General features: G+C 48.5%; 1 protein-coding gene across 2 annotated transcripts; it reads right to left on the bottom strand.

The window, feature by feature from the left end:
* Window positions 1–681: 681 nt before the first annotated feature.
* ADAMTS13 (ADAM metallopeptidase with thrombospondin type 1 motif 13) lies at window positions 682–18,553 on the bottom strand. Of its 2 annotated transcripts, none has more exons than XM_066563090.1 (29): window positions 18,330–18,553; window positions 17,959–18,025; window positions 16,878–17,161; window positions 16,592–16,733; window positions 16,123–16,262; window positions 15,463–15,546; window positions 15,262–15,386; window positions 14,855–15,001; window positions 14,381–14,515; window positions 13,724–13,874; window positions 13,010–13,114; window positions 12,418–12,569; window positions 12,251–12,314; window positions 11,612–11,738; window positions 11,122–11,270; window positions 9,661–9,781; window positions 9,011–9,091; window positions 8,578–8,759; window positions 8,039–8,174; window positions 6,334–6,463; window positions 5,514–5,703; window positions 5,165–5,282; window positions 4,730–4,859; window positions 3,688–3,892; window positions 2,915–3,212; window positions 2,298–2,444; window positions 1,655–1,831; window positions 1,145–1,329; window positions 682–860 (listed from the first exon to the last, which is right to left on the bottom strand). In XM_066563090.1, exons 1-29 carry the CDS (start codon window positions 18,393–18,395, stop codon window positions 702–704), a joined length of 4,197 nt encoding a protein of 1,398 aa, XP_066419187.1. In that variant the 5' UTR covers window positions 18,396–18,553; the 3' UTR covers window positions 682–701. The 2 variants fall into 2 exon arrangements, with proteins under 2 accessions (XP_066419187.1, XP_066419188.1); XM_066563091.1 differs by having other exon boundaries at window positions 16,123–16,259.
* Between the last annotated feature and the right edge of the window lie 91 nt (window positions 18,554–18,644).

The raw sequence follows: 18,644 nt of genomic DNA, 5'->3' as shown, positions 1-18,644 counted from the left end.
TATTTTCTCACAGAAAATAAAAGGTGGTATCACTGTCAGATACCCAACAGCAGAACCACAGAAAGGCTGGCTGGGGAGGGACCTCAGGATGTCATTTAGTCCTCCCACATAAAGCCAGCTGTCACCAGGGCTTGCCCAGCAGTGCCTCAGTTCAGCTAATTTCTGAAATCATTCAAGTTTTGAGTGACCTGTCCTAGGGTGGCACTGCCCACCCCACACATCTCCTTGTGCTGGCAGTTTATCCTCACACTCATACTTCTGTGCCTTTTTTATTCCATTCCAGAACTTCACTGTGCCTCAGTTTTGAGGGGCATTTACACTGCAAGAGAGTGAATTTAATGGCTAAAATATTACTTGTGCTGTACAGAGGTTTATACTGGAAGACCAAGAAATCAAATGACTCTCCTAAAAGGTCCCACCACATTACAGAGGCAGGACCCTGACACACTCCAGTGCCCAAGTCACCTCCTGCAGACATGTAAAGTGCATTAATGCCAACCAAATCAGATAGGAAACCCATATGAGGAAGATTTGCTAAATATTTGGGGGTTACATGGGTTTTGTATGATCTCTATCAAGACTGAGATCCCAAAGGAGTCAGCAGACATTGCTCTTACTCAACAGATGAGGAAGCAAGAAGATTAAATGTGTGCTGTGAGCAGGCAGCAGTGACCAACTGGGCTTTTCTCAGGGCAGTGCTTTTATTTAGGCTCAATAGCATGATATTCAGCCCAGAAATGGGTTCTGTGATCCTTAACATTCTCGTGGAATTCAATTTCAGCTTGGCTTCCTGTTGACTGCCAGAGGAACTGCTGCTTCCCATGGAACACCACTGTCTTCATGGTGCTGACATCTCGGACCTGCAGCAAGAAAAACCAAACCATTTTATCTCAGCAGGCCAGACATGGAACAAGTGCTTAAAAATACTGGAGACTTGCAGATTGGTCACTCAGGGAAAAGCTGTGCTACAAAGGTTAGAAGAAATACAGTAGATATCAGAAATTATCATTGCCATCAGAGATAGGAACACAACAGAGATCCCAGTCCCTGGTTTGTGACTGAACTGTGTATCTGGGTGGAAATTTCTAATGGAGATGGGTTTGTTCCCATCCCAACCATCCCCCTGGGGTTCCTGCCTCCTCACCAGGATGTAGTTGAAGTGAGTCTGGTTGCCCTCAGGGCCCAGGTCAGCGTTGAGGGCACGGATGGAGATGCGCTGCCGCGGAGCCACCGTGATGAACGTCCGGCACACCACCCCCTGCCTCTCAGCAGGAAACTGCACAGGATTCACTATCTCACCCTGGGGGCCAAACAGCTGCTGGTCACAGTCTGACAGGGCAAAGGGGCAAGAGAAAATGGCTTAGAGAAGTATCCAGCACCTCCAAGGAAGAAATCATTTAAATTAAACACAGGCAGAACAGTTTCTTTAGGGATTTTCAGCTGGGCACCTTCAAGTATCAGCAAATACCTGGGGGGGTTTGCTTTAAAACAAAAGAGGAGTCCACAATTAATAGTGAATCCAACACTCCTCAAGAAGGGCATTGTTAGCTGCTAAAAATGAAGCAAGGTTCCCATAGATTTCCATAGGCAACCACTATTCATGGAACTCTGTGGGCCTTAATCTAAAGCAAGAGCAAAACTTTCAGTACAGTACCTTGGTAATATTTTTTGGTTGCAGTTCTGCTGTTGTACTGCAGAATGACCCCATTTCCTGGCAGCACAACTCGTTGTTTCACAATCAGTGTGTTGGTTCTGGAATTTATCAGTGACAGAGGGAGCTTCCTGCAGCCTGTCCGCCACATCATTCGCCCAGAAAACAGCAGGATCTCACCTGGAACGGATGAGCACAGGGCCTAGAAACACTTTTCTTTCAAGTAAAAGCCAAAGTCTCTCTTAGACAGGTCTGGAATCAAGTAATTTCTGCATCTTGTTTCTATCTTATCAAAATCTGTCATGAGAACAGGCCAGTTAACTAATCTAACTGCTGATTCCAGCTAGAGGGTACATTAGTTTTATAACAGGCCAAAATAAGCAGCTTCTTTAACCCCATAAGCTCCTTTCATCTCATATCTACCAACAAACCAGGTAGGAAACCACTGTGTGAGGGGAGAACAAGCAGCATCTTCATTTTGTTCCATCTGGCACCAACTTGGTGGAACAGAAAAACTCAGTAAAATGGTTTCAGAGATTACAGAGGCTCTGAGGCAGCCAGAGCTTCTCAAGGCACCAGAAAAGGTGCAGCTTGAGATGCAGCTTTGCCAAAGGGCCAGGCTGGAGCCCAGAGCTGCAGGCAGTACCTGCAGTGCAGTTGAGGGAGCTCTCCAGGATGGTCACTGAGATCTCCTCCCTCAGGGGACGCCCGATGGCCACTGTGCAGTCCCTGCTCTCCACGCCTGTCATGTTGATGATGCCAGTGGCATTGAGAAACAGGTTTCCACAGACACCTGGACAGCAGAGACAGGTGAGAAACACACCCAGAAGGAACTACAGGAGAAACAATTCCCTTTGTGGCACAATGAACAGGTAAGGTCACATATTCTAGGTAAAGCACAGGAAGAGTCACAGAACCCCAGAACATCCTGAATTGGAAGGGACCCACAAAAGGATCATCAAAATCCAACTCCTGGCCCTGCACAGGACTACCCCAGGAATCACACCATGTGCCTGAGAGTGTTGTCTAAACACTCCCTGAAGCCTTGAGCTGCTGTCCCACAGGCTCCCAAGCCAGAAGAGTTTTGGGAAGCACAGGGAAGCGAGTCACTGTTCCTAGCTCAGGTAACATGGACGTGCTGGAACAGCAGGTTTTCCCTCCCAGCCAGATGTCTTCCCTCCCATGCTCCTGTCCCTGTCTGGCAGCAGGATCCCCACAGCCCAGCTGCACACAAGAAGCTCCTTTTGGCCGTGTCCTCCTCACCTCCACTGGGCTTTGTCTGCTCCTGGGGCCCAGCAGACAGAAGCACACCCAGGTCCTTGTGTCTGTGCTCTGGGGCAGCTGCAGCTGTTGGCAGGTGTGTGGCTGGTGTCACTGGCTGCAGCTGTGCCCCAGGGGACTGGGTCCCCCCCTGCTCAGGACAGGGCCCTGCAGAGCAGCCACGCACCACGATGGCCTTGGGGAAGTGCCGGCAGAAAAGGGGGTTCACAGGCTTGTGGGTCAGAGAGCTGAGACAGAAATCCTGCCTGGTCTGAATGCCGTTCCCACAGGATGTTGAACACTGCAGAAGAAGAAACCCACAGGCTTTTATCCCTGCATTCCAGGTGGTCTTTGGAAATAAATGCATTGATAAGCTCGTGCCTGATCTGGGGGGGTTCACTGATGCTCTTCTAGCATTTGCCCTGTCAGTGCTCTTGTTCCATCAGCTATAAGATGCCCCCCTTTCCAGGGGACCTTCCAAACTATATATTTAAATTGCAGAACCACTTCCTAAAAAATCCCAAAATATCTGCATTCCAGGAGAAAACATGCCAAAACCATTTCTAGGCTGCAGCCAAAAATTGAGCTGAGGAAGGTGGGAAGCAAACCTACGGCTGCTAAACACAGGGCAGTGGAAAGGATGGAAAACACCTCTGGAAACACTTTAGCATTTCTGTGGGAAGCCAACAGACAAGGCAAAAGTTGTTATTTCTCCCCTACAGCCTTCAGGGAAGGGAAGAGGTGGAAAACTTCTGCATCTGAAGGGGAGCAGGTACCTCTGACCACTCGCTGAAGCTCCACTCGTAAGAGCACGTGCGGATGACACAGGGGACACTGGTGAGGGGCTTCTCTGCCACAGGGCACAAATGTTCCTCCTGCAAGACCTCCTGGCCATGGAGGGTCTGCACACAGGTGACCAGCTGCACTGCCAAGCCCAGCCCACAGCTGGAGGAGCAGGGCCCAGCTGGGGTTACCTTCCACCTGACAGGGCAGGGAGGACAAAAAGTGAGTTAGGGATGAATCCCCACCCTGTCTCTCACTGCAGAAAAGGCACTGAAGCTCCCTCACCCTTCCTCCTTCTTCATCCTCTGCCTCACACAGTCTGTGTGTGGTGCTTGGAATGCAGCTTGGGGCAGGTTTGGAGTTGGATACAGAGGGCATTCCCATTTTGCCAGGAGCCCACAGATTTCAAATGCACACTGAATCTTACTCTGTGTCCATCACCGCCCTCCCCAGAGTGACACACACAGGCTTAACTGCAGAAAGAATCTTATCTCCCTCCAAAACACACACACCACTGCACTCTCAGATCAAGATCAGACCCAGAGGCCCTGGGAGTGGCATCCTGTAAAAAAAGTTCCAGTAGCTTTCCAGTCCCACAGCAAACAGGGCAGGGCAAGCTCACCACAAATCCTAAGGAAAGTGCAATGCATTTCCTTCAGTTTTCAGAGCAGCTGTTCCAGATTCTGAGAATATTTAATTCTTGCTACTTTCCTTCATGTTCAGTGGAAATTGCACAGCTGGCAAATGTGTCACCACCTTTTGCAGCTGTAGATTTGCTCCTGCTTTCTCAGAGTAATAAGGGATTGAGAGGTTTTCAGTTTTTCTCTGAGGACTTCACTGATTTCTGTCTGAGATGTACCAGCCCAAGAAAGACTCTGAGTTTTCTGAGTATGGAGCAGTGCTACAGTTTTTGCAGTTGGCTGTGCTTCCAAAGAAGGGAAGAGTAGCCTGACCCTTCATTTATCATGTCCCTGCAGACAGAGAGAGAAAGGAAGGACCCCTCACTGTCTCATTGTCTCCTGGTAACTGCTTTACCTTGGCGGGCAGGGGTTGAGATCACAGATTTCCACCCTGCTCTCTGGCTTTGGCACTGGCTGACAGTTTTCCTCCTGGGTTTCTTCTTTGGTGTCAAAAGCCACACAAACATAGTGCAGCTGAGTCTTACCTAGGAAGGGAAGCAATCTGACTGTGTGGTTTGGATGCAAGGGTTGCAAATAGGTCAGAAGTGTCACATCTGCGTGTACAAAACAAGCAAACTCTGCCCAAGCCATGGCACTCTTACTGCACTCATCCCCCCAGCTCTGAAGCACAGCCAGACCACCCTCCAACTGTTCTGTTCCAAAAAAACTGTGATCACAGCTACTCTTGGAACTGTAGAGAGGGAAAGACCAGCTGGGCCCCGAGGTTCCCAGGCACTGAACTCACACCTACAGCCAAGGAACATTTCCCTGCAGCACAGAAAGGCCTCACCTCTGCCACAGGAGACAGAACACTCCCCAGCTACAGGGCTCCAGACATACACAGTCTGATTTTCCAGCTGGACATGCCCAAGTGGCTCCAGAGGCTGAAGTAAGTGTGCATCTTCCTCCTCAGAACAGAGCAAAAAACAGCTGCCCTAAACAAACCACCGCGAGGAACTGAGGGATCCAGCAGCACAATTAAAGAGGGATGGAGCTGTCTAAAGTGACAGGATGAGCTTTTAACTGGGCAGAGCAGTGGTGCAAACCACTCTCTAGGAGTAAGCTGGTGGTTCTTAACTGGTAGATAAAAGTGCAAAGCTCCCAGTGAGGTTCCTGAAAAGCCAAGCCAGCAAACTCACTTTGTCCCAGCCCAAAGGGCAGACATTGACCACACATGGCACAAGGGAGAGGGGTTTTTCTTCTGCTGGGCACAGGCTGTCATCCACCACAGTCTCCAGGCCATCATGGAACTGCACACAGGTCAGGTTCTGCTGGGCAACTCCAGTCCCACAGACAGCAGAGCATTGATCTCTCTGAGACATCTTCCACCTAAATGGGAGGCAGCTGCATCACCCCATCTCCCATCTGCATCAGGGAGGTTTATTACTCAGGCCACTGCTTACAGAAATGGGTCATGCAGGGTATTCAGCTTCTCTGTTTCAAAAGCCTTGTCTGGATGTGACTGAGAGAACACTTTAAGTCCTTCCAAGGACTAAAAGCACCTAAGCTAAGGGGCTATAGTTCACAGTGCAATCATTTTTTATTGAGCACTAAAAGGTCTCTGAGGGCAACGTCTGGGCAGCCTTGGCCCTTGGTCCTCCTCCCAAAAATAATCAACACAAGGGTCAACCCTCTTTGTTGGCACCATCTTGGAAAGGATGTGAGAGGCATTTCTTCTGGATATATCCTTAAATATCTTAATTTATCAGATTACTGTAAAACATTGAAGAACTATTTCCCATTCCTTCAGCTGACATCTCAATTACCTCACAGGACCAGGACCAGGAAAGGCAGAACATGGTTTGGGATCTGCTACAAAAAAACAACTTCCTACTTCTCTTTTTTTTTTTTTTTTTTTTTTTTTTTTTTTTTTTTTTTAGCCTTGACAACACAAATACAGAGCCTGGGTTAAGTAGCAGAGCAAGGCAGGAATTGAGCTGAGTTCCCAGGAACACCAACCTGTAGAGGCACGGCTCCATGGCACAGGGCTTGTGCTCTGGGAGGGGCTGTGGCAGCTCCAGACACTTCAGATCCTCTGTCACTTCATTCTTGGTCTGATCAAAGCACACATGAGCCACTGGCTGCACCCCTGGGACACAAAAGGAAAAGGAATTAAAGTTATAAGTGAACAGCTCCTTGTTATGGAAGGAAGATGCAGAGATTTTGCTTTACTTGATCACCAGGGTAAGAAAATGGGCTGTGTGGGAATTCAGACTTCCTTTAAATACACAAACTGTTTCTTTGATATATAACCTCCCTCAAGAGTTTTAAAGTGATTTTCCAAGGTGAGCACCACAGCAGAGGAGAAGTTTGATTGATAACCCACTGCCAAAATGGAAGAGGTTGCTCTAAACTGGCTGGTTGAAAGAACGAAGATATCAATCCTAATTTGGAACAAATTACTTCTAATGATCTGACTGATGAGGGACAGCAAAAAAGCTCTAGGAGGGAGCTGGTTTTAAATGCCATTGTGTAGAAGTGACCAGGTAATATCATCACAGAGCCCTCGTGCTCAAACAGCACCAACCTCCCCAAAAAAAGGCATCAGCAACAGCCAAAACCAGAGGCACTGGGAGAGAAACTGGAGACTTCCAGTGCCTGCAGCAGGCAAGGAATGAAATATTCATAAGCTACAGCTATAGAGAAGATTTTTAACAATAATGAACATAAAAAGCAAAGCAGATGAAAAGTCAAACTCAAAGAAATTACAAGCAAAGCTAAAAGGAGTCTCCTTTCAGTGAACGAGCTACAAGGAGAGCCAGGCATTCCTGAATCTCAAGCACCATGACCCTGAGCACTAAATGTCCAGAATCCATCAGCAGCCTTATCTTTGCTCTACCCTCCTGGTTTTCAAATAATGATTATTGCTGAGGAGGGCCTGTGCATCACTTTCAGCTCTCAAGGTGCAATTTCAGCCCAGATTCCCAACTTTCTGTTATTTTAAGTCCCAAGTTTCTCATTCTTTTTTCTGTTTGTGGCTGCATTAGCTGGAGGCTCTGGAACATTTTGAGCTCTTTACTTCAGGGTTTCAGCAATCACTTCACCTAGGGGATTTGCTGGAGAAAAGCTCTCCAGGCATAACTAGTTGTGTAGATTGACTTCTATAAATATTCATTAATGCATTTTCTTAATCCTTGTCACAGAAGTCTTGAGAGGCCTGCCAGTGTCATCTGAATTATCTGGTAAACAAGATGTCAGGCCATCTATCAGAGTGAGCTGTTACAATCTGCATTATGATTCCTTCAGGGAGACAGAAAGGATTAGCCATGGCACAGGAATAGAATTCAAAGAAGGAAGTTTCATAATTAGCTCTGAGGCTTTAGTTAGACACCAGATACCCCTTTGGTCTCAGACTTCTGATGTTTAGCCAACTTCAAATTACAGTCTTCAGTAACTTTGAAAAATCTGAGAAAATTATTTAGTCTTAAAACCAAGAGTTCAGTTCAGACCTATTTAAAAATCCTCTTTGTGATCAAACATTTTCAGTATCATTTTGATGATTCAGCTCATTTGCTGATTAGTTAATTTAACTCAAAAGCTTCAGCACTTTTTTCTTTGGTTCAGTTGAACACTAACAATCATTTCCAGCAATCTGCTTTGAAATTCAGTTCAGACCAAAGGAGAAGTCTCCATAAAAAGTCAAGACTGAGTCCTGCTGCCTCACCTTCCCCACAGGTCACTGAACATGGGCCCTGCTGAGGAATCCACAGATAGCTCAGGCTCTCCCTGGGGACAAAGTAGCTGAAGGTGATGTCTGGGTTGGTGGCATTGCCATATTCTTTTGTGTACCTCCTGTAGACCTGGGGAAGGAAAAACTGTGGTCAGTGCAGAAGAAAACTTGGATTTATTTCTTAGGATGGAGGAAGGAGAAGCCAGTGTCCCTTCTTTCCATCCAGTCCTGAGCCTCACTGCAGTGCCTCAGTCCCAGCCAGATGCAGTCAGAGCACCCACCCTGTGAATTCTGGGCACTGAAAGTGAATAAGCCAAGCAGAAGGTTTAACTCAGTGTGGTTTTCCACACACAATCACCCCCAGTGCCAACCCCCAGCCATTCCCAAGAACAGCAATCCCATCACTCTTCAGTGAACACCATCTCCCCCAGCCTTGGACACCCTGAATTCACCACAGCTGGATTCTGCAGCAAAGCCACCCACACCAGGCCACTTCTGACTGGCCACCTTCCAACTCTGCTGCTTTCATTCACCTGTATTTCAATTTCTTCCTGTGTTGGCCCATCCACATGGATTTCCTCCAGGCTTGGCAGGTTGTCCTTGGTGAGAAACACTTGGTATTTGATCTGGTTGTCCTCCAGAACTGATGGGTAGGTGACATTCACTGAGATTTTTCCTTTTCCAGCCACCACATACTCTCCTTTAACCTTCACAGCTGGAGAAGCCAGAGGAGCAGTGAGGTTAGGAGACATGATGTGGTCACCAGGATCCCCTGGTGCTGGCTGCCCACCTGCTAGGAACCAGTTTGACCCAAGTTTGGCAGATCCCATGGAGCGTGGCTCCTATGGCTTCCCACTGAAGAGCATCCCACAAGCAAAATGCAGCACCAAAAATTCCATTTCTTTGTTTGCACAAGCTCCTTTCAGCCCTGCCTGTATCCACTCCTCTCCTTTTCATTCCACTCACCCAGGTGTGTGAAGAGAGGCCTCCTGTTGGTGACATGGACCGAGGTGGTGTTGTAGGGCAGGGACAGAAATGTCACATACTCTGGAAGGGTGGAAAGGAGAAAGATGTGGTCACCTTCCATCACTGGAACTCTCTGGGAAAGGATGGGGGTTGCAGCTCAGCTCCTAAATTCACCCTGACCCTGCTCCTTGAACACAGTGATGGTGACACAGCAAACACAGCTGAGCTGCATCCTGTGTCCTCTTCTCAAATTTCTTTGGTTCTTTTTAGGTTCTCTGCTAAGATCTCTACATGAGACTGCAAGAGCCAGACCAGTTCCCAAATTTAACAAATCAGGAAGCATGGACAACAGTCTCAAGGACATGGTGGGATTGGTGGGCAGGGCCAGGAGCTGGACCCAATGATCCTTGTGGATCCCCTGGGATATTTGATTCTGTGATCTGATATCACCCCCAGCTCCCAACAATTTATGGGACTTCCCAAACAGTTACATTTCTGACCCACATCCAGAGAATTATGACAAAAAAAGGCATTCTGCCCACCTCCCAAAATCCATCTCCATACCCTCCATAAAATAAAACCAAGCAGAAGGGAGAAGATTTGGAACACTGACTGCACACAAACAGAGCCTGAGGGGGAGGACCACACACCTTCAGCTTTCCCTTCTGTGTAGGATCCACTCATTTTGGTGCAGGTGGAGTTGTCACCTCCACAGACCTTGCAGGGATCCATGGCCTTCCTGGAGCCCATCTGGCCATCACACCCAAATGCCTGAGCAGAGGGGAGAGTCTGTCAGCCTGGCCTGTTCTGAGAAAACAAGTGAGCAAAAGCAACATTCCTGAGCTCCTGAAACTGCCCTTTCCATTTGGAACCTGGATTTAGGAAGACAACAATGGAAAAGATGTGTTTGTACCTAGAGCTGCCACTGGGCAGCACATGCAAAGCCAGGGGCTGGGAGGTCTTAGCTGAGAGCACAACTCTCAGTAACTGTGACATTTTCTTTCCCATAAGAAGCAGCCCAAAAAATCTCTCCTGTGACCTAAACCCAAAGCTCTGTGCTCTCTTCTATGAACTCTTTCTGGAGGGAGGGAGGAAGGAAGGAAAAAAACAAAAGCCCAAGAGGACAGTAAACATGAATGGCAGGTTCTAAAGGAATCTTTAGCTCCCCAGACTCCAAAGCCAAACTTAGCTCACATCACTTCAGTCCCATGGAACTCAGATGAGAGATTCTATCCCCATTCCCACGAACAAGACTAATTTACACAAAGCTACAGGAGGATCTCAGCAGGCTTAACAGCAAAACATGTGCAACTGCTGAATTTATGCTGCAGCCACTGATCCCAGGCTTTGGAAGCTGCCATAACATCCATATTTATCACTGCTGCCAATGAAAGAGCCAAAATCAGAACAGGTTGTGCCTACACCCTCTGCTGTTCATGGGGGGAAACACCTCACAAAACATGGTGAGCACGAGGATAATGAGAAAAACATAAAATTTACAAGGAGTATTCTGGGAATGTAAAGAAACAACAGAAAACATCCAGCCGGGTCAGCACTGAGCAGTTCCTAAAATGCAGACAGCGCGGGGGAGTTGGATCCAAGGTCATCAGGAAAGAATGCTTTCCTCAGGTCCAACCCAGGAAAAAACTCCAGAAATTAGACTTCAGTTTTGATCAGCAACACTCCAAAAATCAATTTGTTGACTTGTGATGCCCAGGTTTTGCTCCTTATCTTGCCACTGACTCAGTGATTCAAGTCATGGAACTTCCCTCCAAGACACTCAGCATTTTATGGGGCTAATTACAGCAGGCAAGCTGAGCAGCTAATGATGTCTCCTCCACCAACACATAAACCAATTGCTTCTTGGATTAGGGATGAATAGCCCTGTGTGTTTACTGCATAATTAGCAGAATGTCTTATCTAGAGGGCATTGGATGCACAGACAGAACAGTAGATTTTTGGACTCCATCCAACACACCAAGAACAAAACTCTCTTCTGAGAAGAGCTCACTCTGTTGTTTGGGACACTGTTTTTTCCTAGCACAATTTCCCCTGGTTCCTGTGGTGCAGATCACTTGTCAAGGGCTCACCTGGAGTCCCCAGTCACTTACTCTGCATCTCCCCATGACACACAGATGGAGATCCCCATGGTGCTCTGTGTCATCCTGCTCACACCTGGTTCCATCCAGGAAATTGTCCCCACGGCTCACCATGAACTCCTTGCCCACAGCCCTGCACATGTGCTTGCAGAGCAGGTCCCCTGGAGCAGGCAGGCACAAGGAAGGAGTTATTCTTTCAGGAAGGCACAGGGCTGCTCATCAAGCAATGGGAAAAAACCCAGAGAGGTTGTGGACTCCCATCCCTGGAAGTGTCCAAGGCCAGATTGGACAGGGCTTGGAGTAACCTGGGGTAGTGGAAGGTGTCCCTGCCATGGTGGGATGAATTTTAAGGCCCCTTCCAAGCCATACCATTCTGGGATTCTATGATCTCTCAGAAAGCACTCAGGTTTCATGTGAAAACTAAACCACTCAGTGAAATAGCCTTTTCATTCCATAGCACAGAGGTCCATGAGCACAAACTGAGGTTCCAGACATTCCTTACCTTTGGCAAAGCCAACAGCAGAGGTCCAGGTATAAAAGGATGGTGTTTCTACATCAAGGTACAGTGGCTTTAAATTTGTTGCTGCACATTGTTCAGCCATGAAGTCCTGCTGGGTGATCTGACAGGCCTGGATCCCAGAGAGATAATTGTGTAAGGAAAGGAAGTGACTGAGCACTGACATTTAACCCTCTAGCTAAAGGCAAAATGCAGTGCCTGGTGATTAAAACATCCAAACAACTGCAAAGAAAGAAAACCACTTTAAAGGAAGGCTGCAGGATATGCAGAGAATTGTGCTTGGAAGCTGATATCTTTGCAATTTATACAAAACAAATAGATAAGGAAAATAGGAACAATACAAGAAAGCCCATCTGAAGAAAACCATCATTGTGAGTCACTATTTTCCCAGCATCTGTCCTGCTATGGGGCATAGAGAAAATGCTTCATTACATGTGAACAATGCTATTAAATAATCCTGCTGCCTTCCATGGCACAAATACCTCTCCTGCTGTCAGACAGATGGAGCCTGTACACCAGATCTTTACCAGAGCAGTCAGCAGTGGGAAGGACAGTCACAACACACCCATCCCTCAAAGGGCTCAACAGTGAGACAGAAGTGCAGATGCTGCTGAGCTCCATTACCTGTGTATTGCACATCTCTGCTTGCATGCTGGCACCGTGGCACTCGTGGCCCCCAAAAGCAGGCCTGGAAATGACACAATTCCTCAACAGAGGCAGCAAGCAAGAGGAAAGCCAAGAGGAAGACTCAGCCCTGAGGCCCTGAGCACAGGCAGGTGCCCACATCTCACCTGGGGTTGTTACAGAAGCGCTGCCTCAGCACCACCCCCCCACCACAGCTGCGGGAGCAGGGGGAGAGGGGGCTCCAGGCAGACCAGCGCCCATGGACCACAGCCATGGGGTTCAGTTCCTCCAGAGAGCTGCACTGACCCTTGGAGCACCACTAGGAGCAAGAACACACAGCAAGAACAACTGGCAGCAGTGAACACGGCAGGGCTGGGATCTAAAAGGTTGGCACGAGTCCCTGTCTTTGGCAGGCCAGTAACACAGAGTCCCAAGGTGAATGAGGCACCTTCTGACAAGAGGCTGAAGAGTCCCCTTCCTAATTAGGGTCTAACATCAGGCTGGGGTCAAAGCAAAGAGCACACAGGTCATTTCCAGTAGAAGGAGGGCTCAGATATCAGGCTACAGAACTGCAAAGCAGCTCCAGAGATAAAGACAGGGTGGAAAGACCAAAATCAGGACATGATGGTACCAGTTTAGGACTGGTTTCAGCTCCCTGTCCAAGGGGCAGTGAGTGCCAGGTACCTTCCAGACACTGACAGAGCTTTGCTGTCTGAGCCCCACAGCCCCCACACCCAGTCCTGGTGGGAGCCTCCTTACCTTGTTGATGCCACACTCAGTTCCATCCAGGAGGGGCACCAGAAGCCGAGTACAGCTGGATTTGTCTGCTGGCTGTACATGGCATGAGAGAACTTTACAGATGTCCTGATGTGACAAGAAAATCAGGGAGTTCAGGGAGTCAGGCTCAACAACACAGTCCCAAAAGCCCAAAGAGGGCATGTCCCAGGTTTTCCCCCAGACACCCAATAATGCAAGTTCCTTCATTTTTCCTGCTATTGGGCAAAAGCTGTGGGCAAGTCAAAAGATCCTCACTGTAGTGATCATCAGCTCTCATGCTGGAAGATGATCAACTGAAGCAATTAAAGTTTCACCCACCTTAGTGTTCCCTCATTAACAAAACATGTCCAGATGGCAGCTATTAAACACGCTGTGCTTCCCAGACAAAGGGATTTGGGCCGTGGCAGGGAAGCTGGAGGAATCCAGTGAACAAGAATTCCCCAAGGCAGGACCCTGAGTGGGTGCACCCAGCTGTGCACAACAGCACCCAACTGTGCAAACCTTACAGGAGATTTATGTGGAGGAAGGAGATGATGAAGAGAAGGGAAACATTTTGAAAGTTTTGCCAAGAAATCTGTGGCAGAAAAGCACCTTCGATCCCTTCAGAATAAAAATGCTGCCAGCCAGTTCTCCCGAATTTTGGCTCCTGAACATTTCCCAGCTGCCCTTAGCAGGACAAAGAAACTTTCTACCTACAACATTGGTGTCAGCAAAGGTGCAAGCTGTGGCCACACTCCCAAAGGCAATTTTACACTGCTCATCTGCTCCATAGTACAAGCCAGGCTTCCACCCCGGGATGCTGCCGTCCATGGCCGGCAGGTCATTCAAGCAGCTTGTTTGGCCTGTACTGATAGAAACATGAGGAATAACACTTTCCCAGCTGTGGGTAGTGAGGACAAGGACATGTTTGCAGACTTGTGCTGAGTTTCATCTGGGAGTTGGCTGCTGTTTTCCCAGACAACACATGCTCGCTGTGGGCTGGGATGGATTTAGTTGCAGCAGCTGCCTGGAGATGCTCACAGTTCCCTGCTGCTGGAGTTTTATCCCATTCTTGTCCTGCACCCAGCCAGCACAGCCTGCAGTGCCTGGATGCTCTGATGTTGTAAATAAAATGTGCAGGCTGAGCCAGTGTCTGAGAAATCCAACCCAGCCCAGGCACGTCAGGCACCAACCAAAGCCACTTCCAGCAAAATGAAGCAAAAACTGGGTTTAACCTCAGCAACAAGTGCTAAGAAATAAACAAACCCCAAGCTTTTCACTGTTCCTTATTTTTCAATAAACTTTTTTATTCTTTAAGTTTTTCTCTCCTAAGCTCCCAGCATAGGGAGCTGAAGAACTCAACCATTCCCTTACCTGACAAGGGCCAGGAACTGCTCCCGGCTGCACGGAGACCAGGTGAGGTCGATGCTGTTGTGGTTTCCTGCTGAGCCCATGATGTAACCACTGCTGCTGCACAGATTCCCCTCTCCATCATGGGCAATGCCAAGGCTGTAACAGAAGCAGCACAGAGCCCTGAGAAGAGGAAACCCAGAGGCTGGAGCTCCCTTCTCTAAGTAAGGACTGAGCTCCCTCTGCAGCCCTTCCTTCTACTGTTGTCACAAAGGGTTTCTCTCCTCTTTGCAGCTTCTAATTGTCACAGGGCATGCAGGAATGCAAGAAATGGAAGGAACTCTCTCCAAAATAATCCATGAAGATGACCAAAAGAGTTAGAATAATCCATGGGGAATTCCCTTTTATGTCAAGAGGTGCTTTGGCTTCTTTCCTAAACTGGAGGATGTTTTTACCTGAATAAAACCTGCTGGGCTGCTCTGGCAGTTTCCTACTGACCTGTGCCCAATCTCATGGGCTATGGTGACTCCAAGGTCAAAGCCAGTGTCCTGGGTAATGACACAGCTCCAGAAGGAGGAGCAGACTCCCCCTAACTGAGTCACTCCACGAAGCTCCTTGTTCCCATCAGGCAACTCCAGGTCAAACCTAAAATAAGGGAGACATAAAGAGGAAAGAGCAAAGAACCCCCCAGAGCTAAAAAAGCCAGGTCTAGACATTCAGCTGAATTTATCTGAGCCTTCCTGGCCTAGCTTTGCCAGCCATCTAACATTTCTTTTGACACCAGTGCCCACTGCTCAAATGTTATGATAGAAACATAAAAAATCCAAATGTCCTCAGACAAGCAGAATTGACTAAAATGACCTAATCTTATTTCCCAGCTCCTCCCAGGGCAGGGAGCTCAGCACCTGGTGATGTAGAGGACAATGTCAGCATGCTGGGGGTCAGAGTCGTTCTGGGGGTTCACCTTCTTGCTCCACTCACAGACACTGATGAGGGAGGAGGTGATGTTGGTGGTGATGTTCACCTCTGCCTGGAGGGAAGGCACACATTGCACATTCCAAAGAGCCTGGGGCTTGGGCAGGCCTCAAACACAGCCCTCCCCTTACCTCTGGCTCTCTCAAAACCAGCATTTGCATGAGGTGAACTCTGAAATGAGCCCCCAGTGAGGCATCTCTGAGCAGCTCTGCTCCCTGAGAAGAGACAGAAAGGATTCAAGAAACAAGGGGCCTTGGGGACTCCCACTCCCTGTTCCCAAAAACTGGGCTGCACTCACTGCAACACTAACATATGCACTACAAATGTTAAAAAATCTGTCAAGAAATGAGAAGTGGTTGGATGTGTCAGATACTCTGAAGCAGAGAGAAGAATCTGCATGAAAAGTTTCACAGGGTAGAGTGAATGCCAAAGACTCTTCTGCAGTACACACAGAGAAAATTTCTTAATAATAGCAAAAAGAGACATGAAAATTCTGCAACAGAAATAAAACAGTGAAATGTAAAATATTAAATGGATTCAATGGATTTAGCTCAATCCCAGGGTGAGAAAACTCTTTACCTGTGTTGCAACGTTAGTAATGAAATTAAGAGTTACATTTTCTATGTGGATTTTAAATCCTCTAAGATCTCCTTCTACTCCTTGTACAAGGGAATTTGGGGGATTTCATGCCAAGGGAAGCACAGAGGAATGCCCTGCACATGAGCTCTGTACCAGGGACAGGTGACCCCAACCACCCTGGGGCACAGGATCCCAAGCACAGAGGCACTCACAATGTTCAGGTTGGCCAGGATGTAACGTTCTGTGTCCTCTTTGTGGTACAAGTAAACATCTGGCCCTGCCACCACCATCAGCTCCAGATGTTTGACAGCTGCCTCAGCCCTCTTGTGCAGGCGAGGAGGAGCCCACCCTGCTGGACAGCACAGAGGAACACCAGGAGGTTCAAACGCACCATAAAAGGTCCTGCAGATCCACTCCCTCTCCCAAAAGACTGCAATAACTCAGCTGCAAGTCCAGGTCTCCAGGGGCTTGCTCAGCTTTCCCACTTCTGGTGGTGTCTTTTACCTGCTAGCAGCTTTAGCAACACACCTGTGCTATCAAAATAACAACCAGCCACATCAGACACACTGGGTGAGGTGAGGAACCTTTTCAGGTCTACTCCTGTATTTGTAAACACCAATTTTCCCTCTGAGCTCATGGAAGCAATGCTCCAGGAGACAGCTTTTCCAGCAGGGCTGTTACCTCTGGCTGGCTTTGCCTCTCTTGCAGCACTTTTGAAGAGGATGTGGGGGCTGGAGAAGCCGAGGTCCTTCAGCAGAGCCACATCTTTGCTCCTGACTGGCCTGATGTGAATCTTCTCCTCGCCCACGGTGACCACTCCTTGCTGAAGCAGATAAAAATCCACCTCTGAGTTATTCCTAAGATATTTGCTATCCATGGGGATGGCAAGGATTTATTCAGTGGATGGCTCACACATATTTGGTGCAGGAAGCTGCCAGCCCCAGAGGCTGTTCCTGCTCATACTCACCAGCTGCCCTTCACAGAAAGTGACTCTGCTGCTGGCCCCAGGAGGCTGCAGGGCTTTTCCACCTGCAAAGCAGCTCCCTGGGAATCTCCTCAGTAAAACAAAGGAAGAGTTCACCACCTGGCTGCTCACAAAGGAGGAGGAAAGGAGGGCATGGTCCTCTAGGAATTCAAAGACATAGAGCTGCCCCCAGGCCTGGATGGAGCAGTGCTGGACCCGACAGGGCCTCAGCCCAAAATGTTCTTCTTGACAAGGGCAAGCTGGCTCAGCCACAACAAACTCAGGTACTGAAAGAAATGAAACAAGACCAGAAGAAGGGGAGCAGTTATGAGGAAGGTTGATACACAAAAACCCAATGTAAGGTCTATTTCCCCAGGAAAAATACCCTAAAAATGACAACTGTGACCTCTTGGGTTCATGGTGCCAAGAGCCAGAGAATTTCTGTGCTTTTGTGTATTCCAAAGTGAGGAAAATCTGACTGGGAACACACAACAGAAACTGGCACCGAATTTATTGGAGCATTTGCTCTCTCAATAAGGAGAACAGTTCGTCTAAAAAAAGCTGAGACAGCTTTGTTCCTACAGATTTTTACTGTTACTGAGTGGGAATTATCATAATGCAAAGACACTGGGATGAGCACTAGGTGAACTCACAAGGAGACAACACCACAACACCCTTCCTTTAGAGATTTGAAACTTCAAAACATCTTTATTCTGAGCTATCATCAATCCAGACCCAGAATTCAAATCTCTTTGTGCATTTATTAAAGATAATCATAATAATTAACAAGTATTTAGAGCTACCCTTAGTCTAAAGCTTTTGTCAGAAGAAAAACACTGATACAGAGAATGGAGACTGAGCAGAAATGTGCAAAGAGGTCGAGCACATCTCCTTGAGCAGATCTGAAGCTCTGACACATCTCTCCATCCACTCACACTGAAACCCCAATTGTCTCACTTGCACTGGGACTCAGAAACACCAAACGCTGGTAATTTCAGGGGTTGTTAATCAGTGTTCTCTGCACTTCCAGCCACACCCAAGGGCCAGACGTGCTCTAAACCGAGGGACACTGAGCCCTGCATACCATCAGCCACTGAGCTGGTTCCAAAGTAAGACAGAACATCTCCCGCATCCAGAGCGCCCAGGAATTTCTGCAAGAGGAAGAAGAAGAGCAAAAACAAATGGACATGAGGCTCTCCCTTCGCTGGAGCCGAGCTGGAAGGAACGCCAGCGAACAGCTCAGCAGCCCCAGTGCCAAACCCTCATGGCTGAGCAGGGGCTGCACAAAGGAGGAAACAGCTTTATCTTCGTGATTAGCGAGCTCGGACGGAGCTTGGCTTAGAACCGCGTCGTCTCCTCTTCTTTTTCTTTTTTTTTTTTCTTTTTTTTTTTTTTTTAGCTTTTCTTAGAAGGCCGGCAGCGTTCCTGGAAGGGCCGTTGCGAGGTCAGACTCACCTCAGGGAGCCAGCACAGCCCCAGCGGGAGCACGGCGAGCGCCCGCAGCGCCAAGCTGACGGTCATGCCGGACGAGCCGAGCTCTCCCAGCCGAACACCGAGAGATTTCGGCCCAAGGCCTCACGTGGAGCGGAAGGGAAGAGCAGAAGCAGCGTCTGAGCAAACAGCCCCTGAGCAAACACGCTGCGAGCGGGCCCGCGGGGGACGCGGCCGCGCCGGCCGCTGGAGCGCGGCCGCCCTTGCGCAATGACCGCGGCTTCTCCGGATTGTGCGCCAGCCCCGGCGGGCCAAGGGGCGGCTCGGGGGCCGAGTGGC

Source organism: Molothrus aeneus, chromosome 19 (assembly GCF_037042795.1).
Source record: "Molothrus aeneus isolate 106 chromosome 19, BPBGC_Maene_1.0, whole genome shotgun sequence".
Taxonomy (NCBI): domain Eukaryota; kingdom Metazoa; phylum Chordata; class Aves; order Passeriformes; family Icteridae; genus Molothrus; species Molothrus aeneus.
Note: the sequence above shows the minus strand (reverse complement) of the source record. Positions and strands in the feature narration are given on the sequence as shown.

What these genes read in the sequence shown, in the direction of transcription:
- ADAMTS13 (XM_066563090.1), bottom strand. Translation starts at nt 18,395, where the DNA reads ATGACCGTCAGCTTGGCGCTGCGGGCGCTCGCCGTGCTCCCGCTGGGG. An exon ending in GCAGACAAAGCCCAGTGGAG is followed by an intron (nt 2,445 to 2,914) that starts GTGAGGAGGACA and finishes TCTGCTGTCCAG; the next exon opens with GTGTCTGTGGAAACCTGTTT. An exon ending in CTCCCTCAACTGCACTGCAG is followed by an intron (nt 1,832 to 2,297) that starts GTACTGCCTGCA and finishes CATCCGTTCCAG; the next exon opens with GTGAGATCCTGCTGTTTTCT.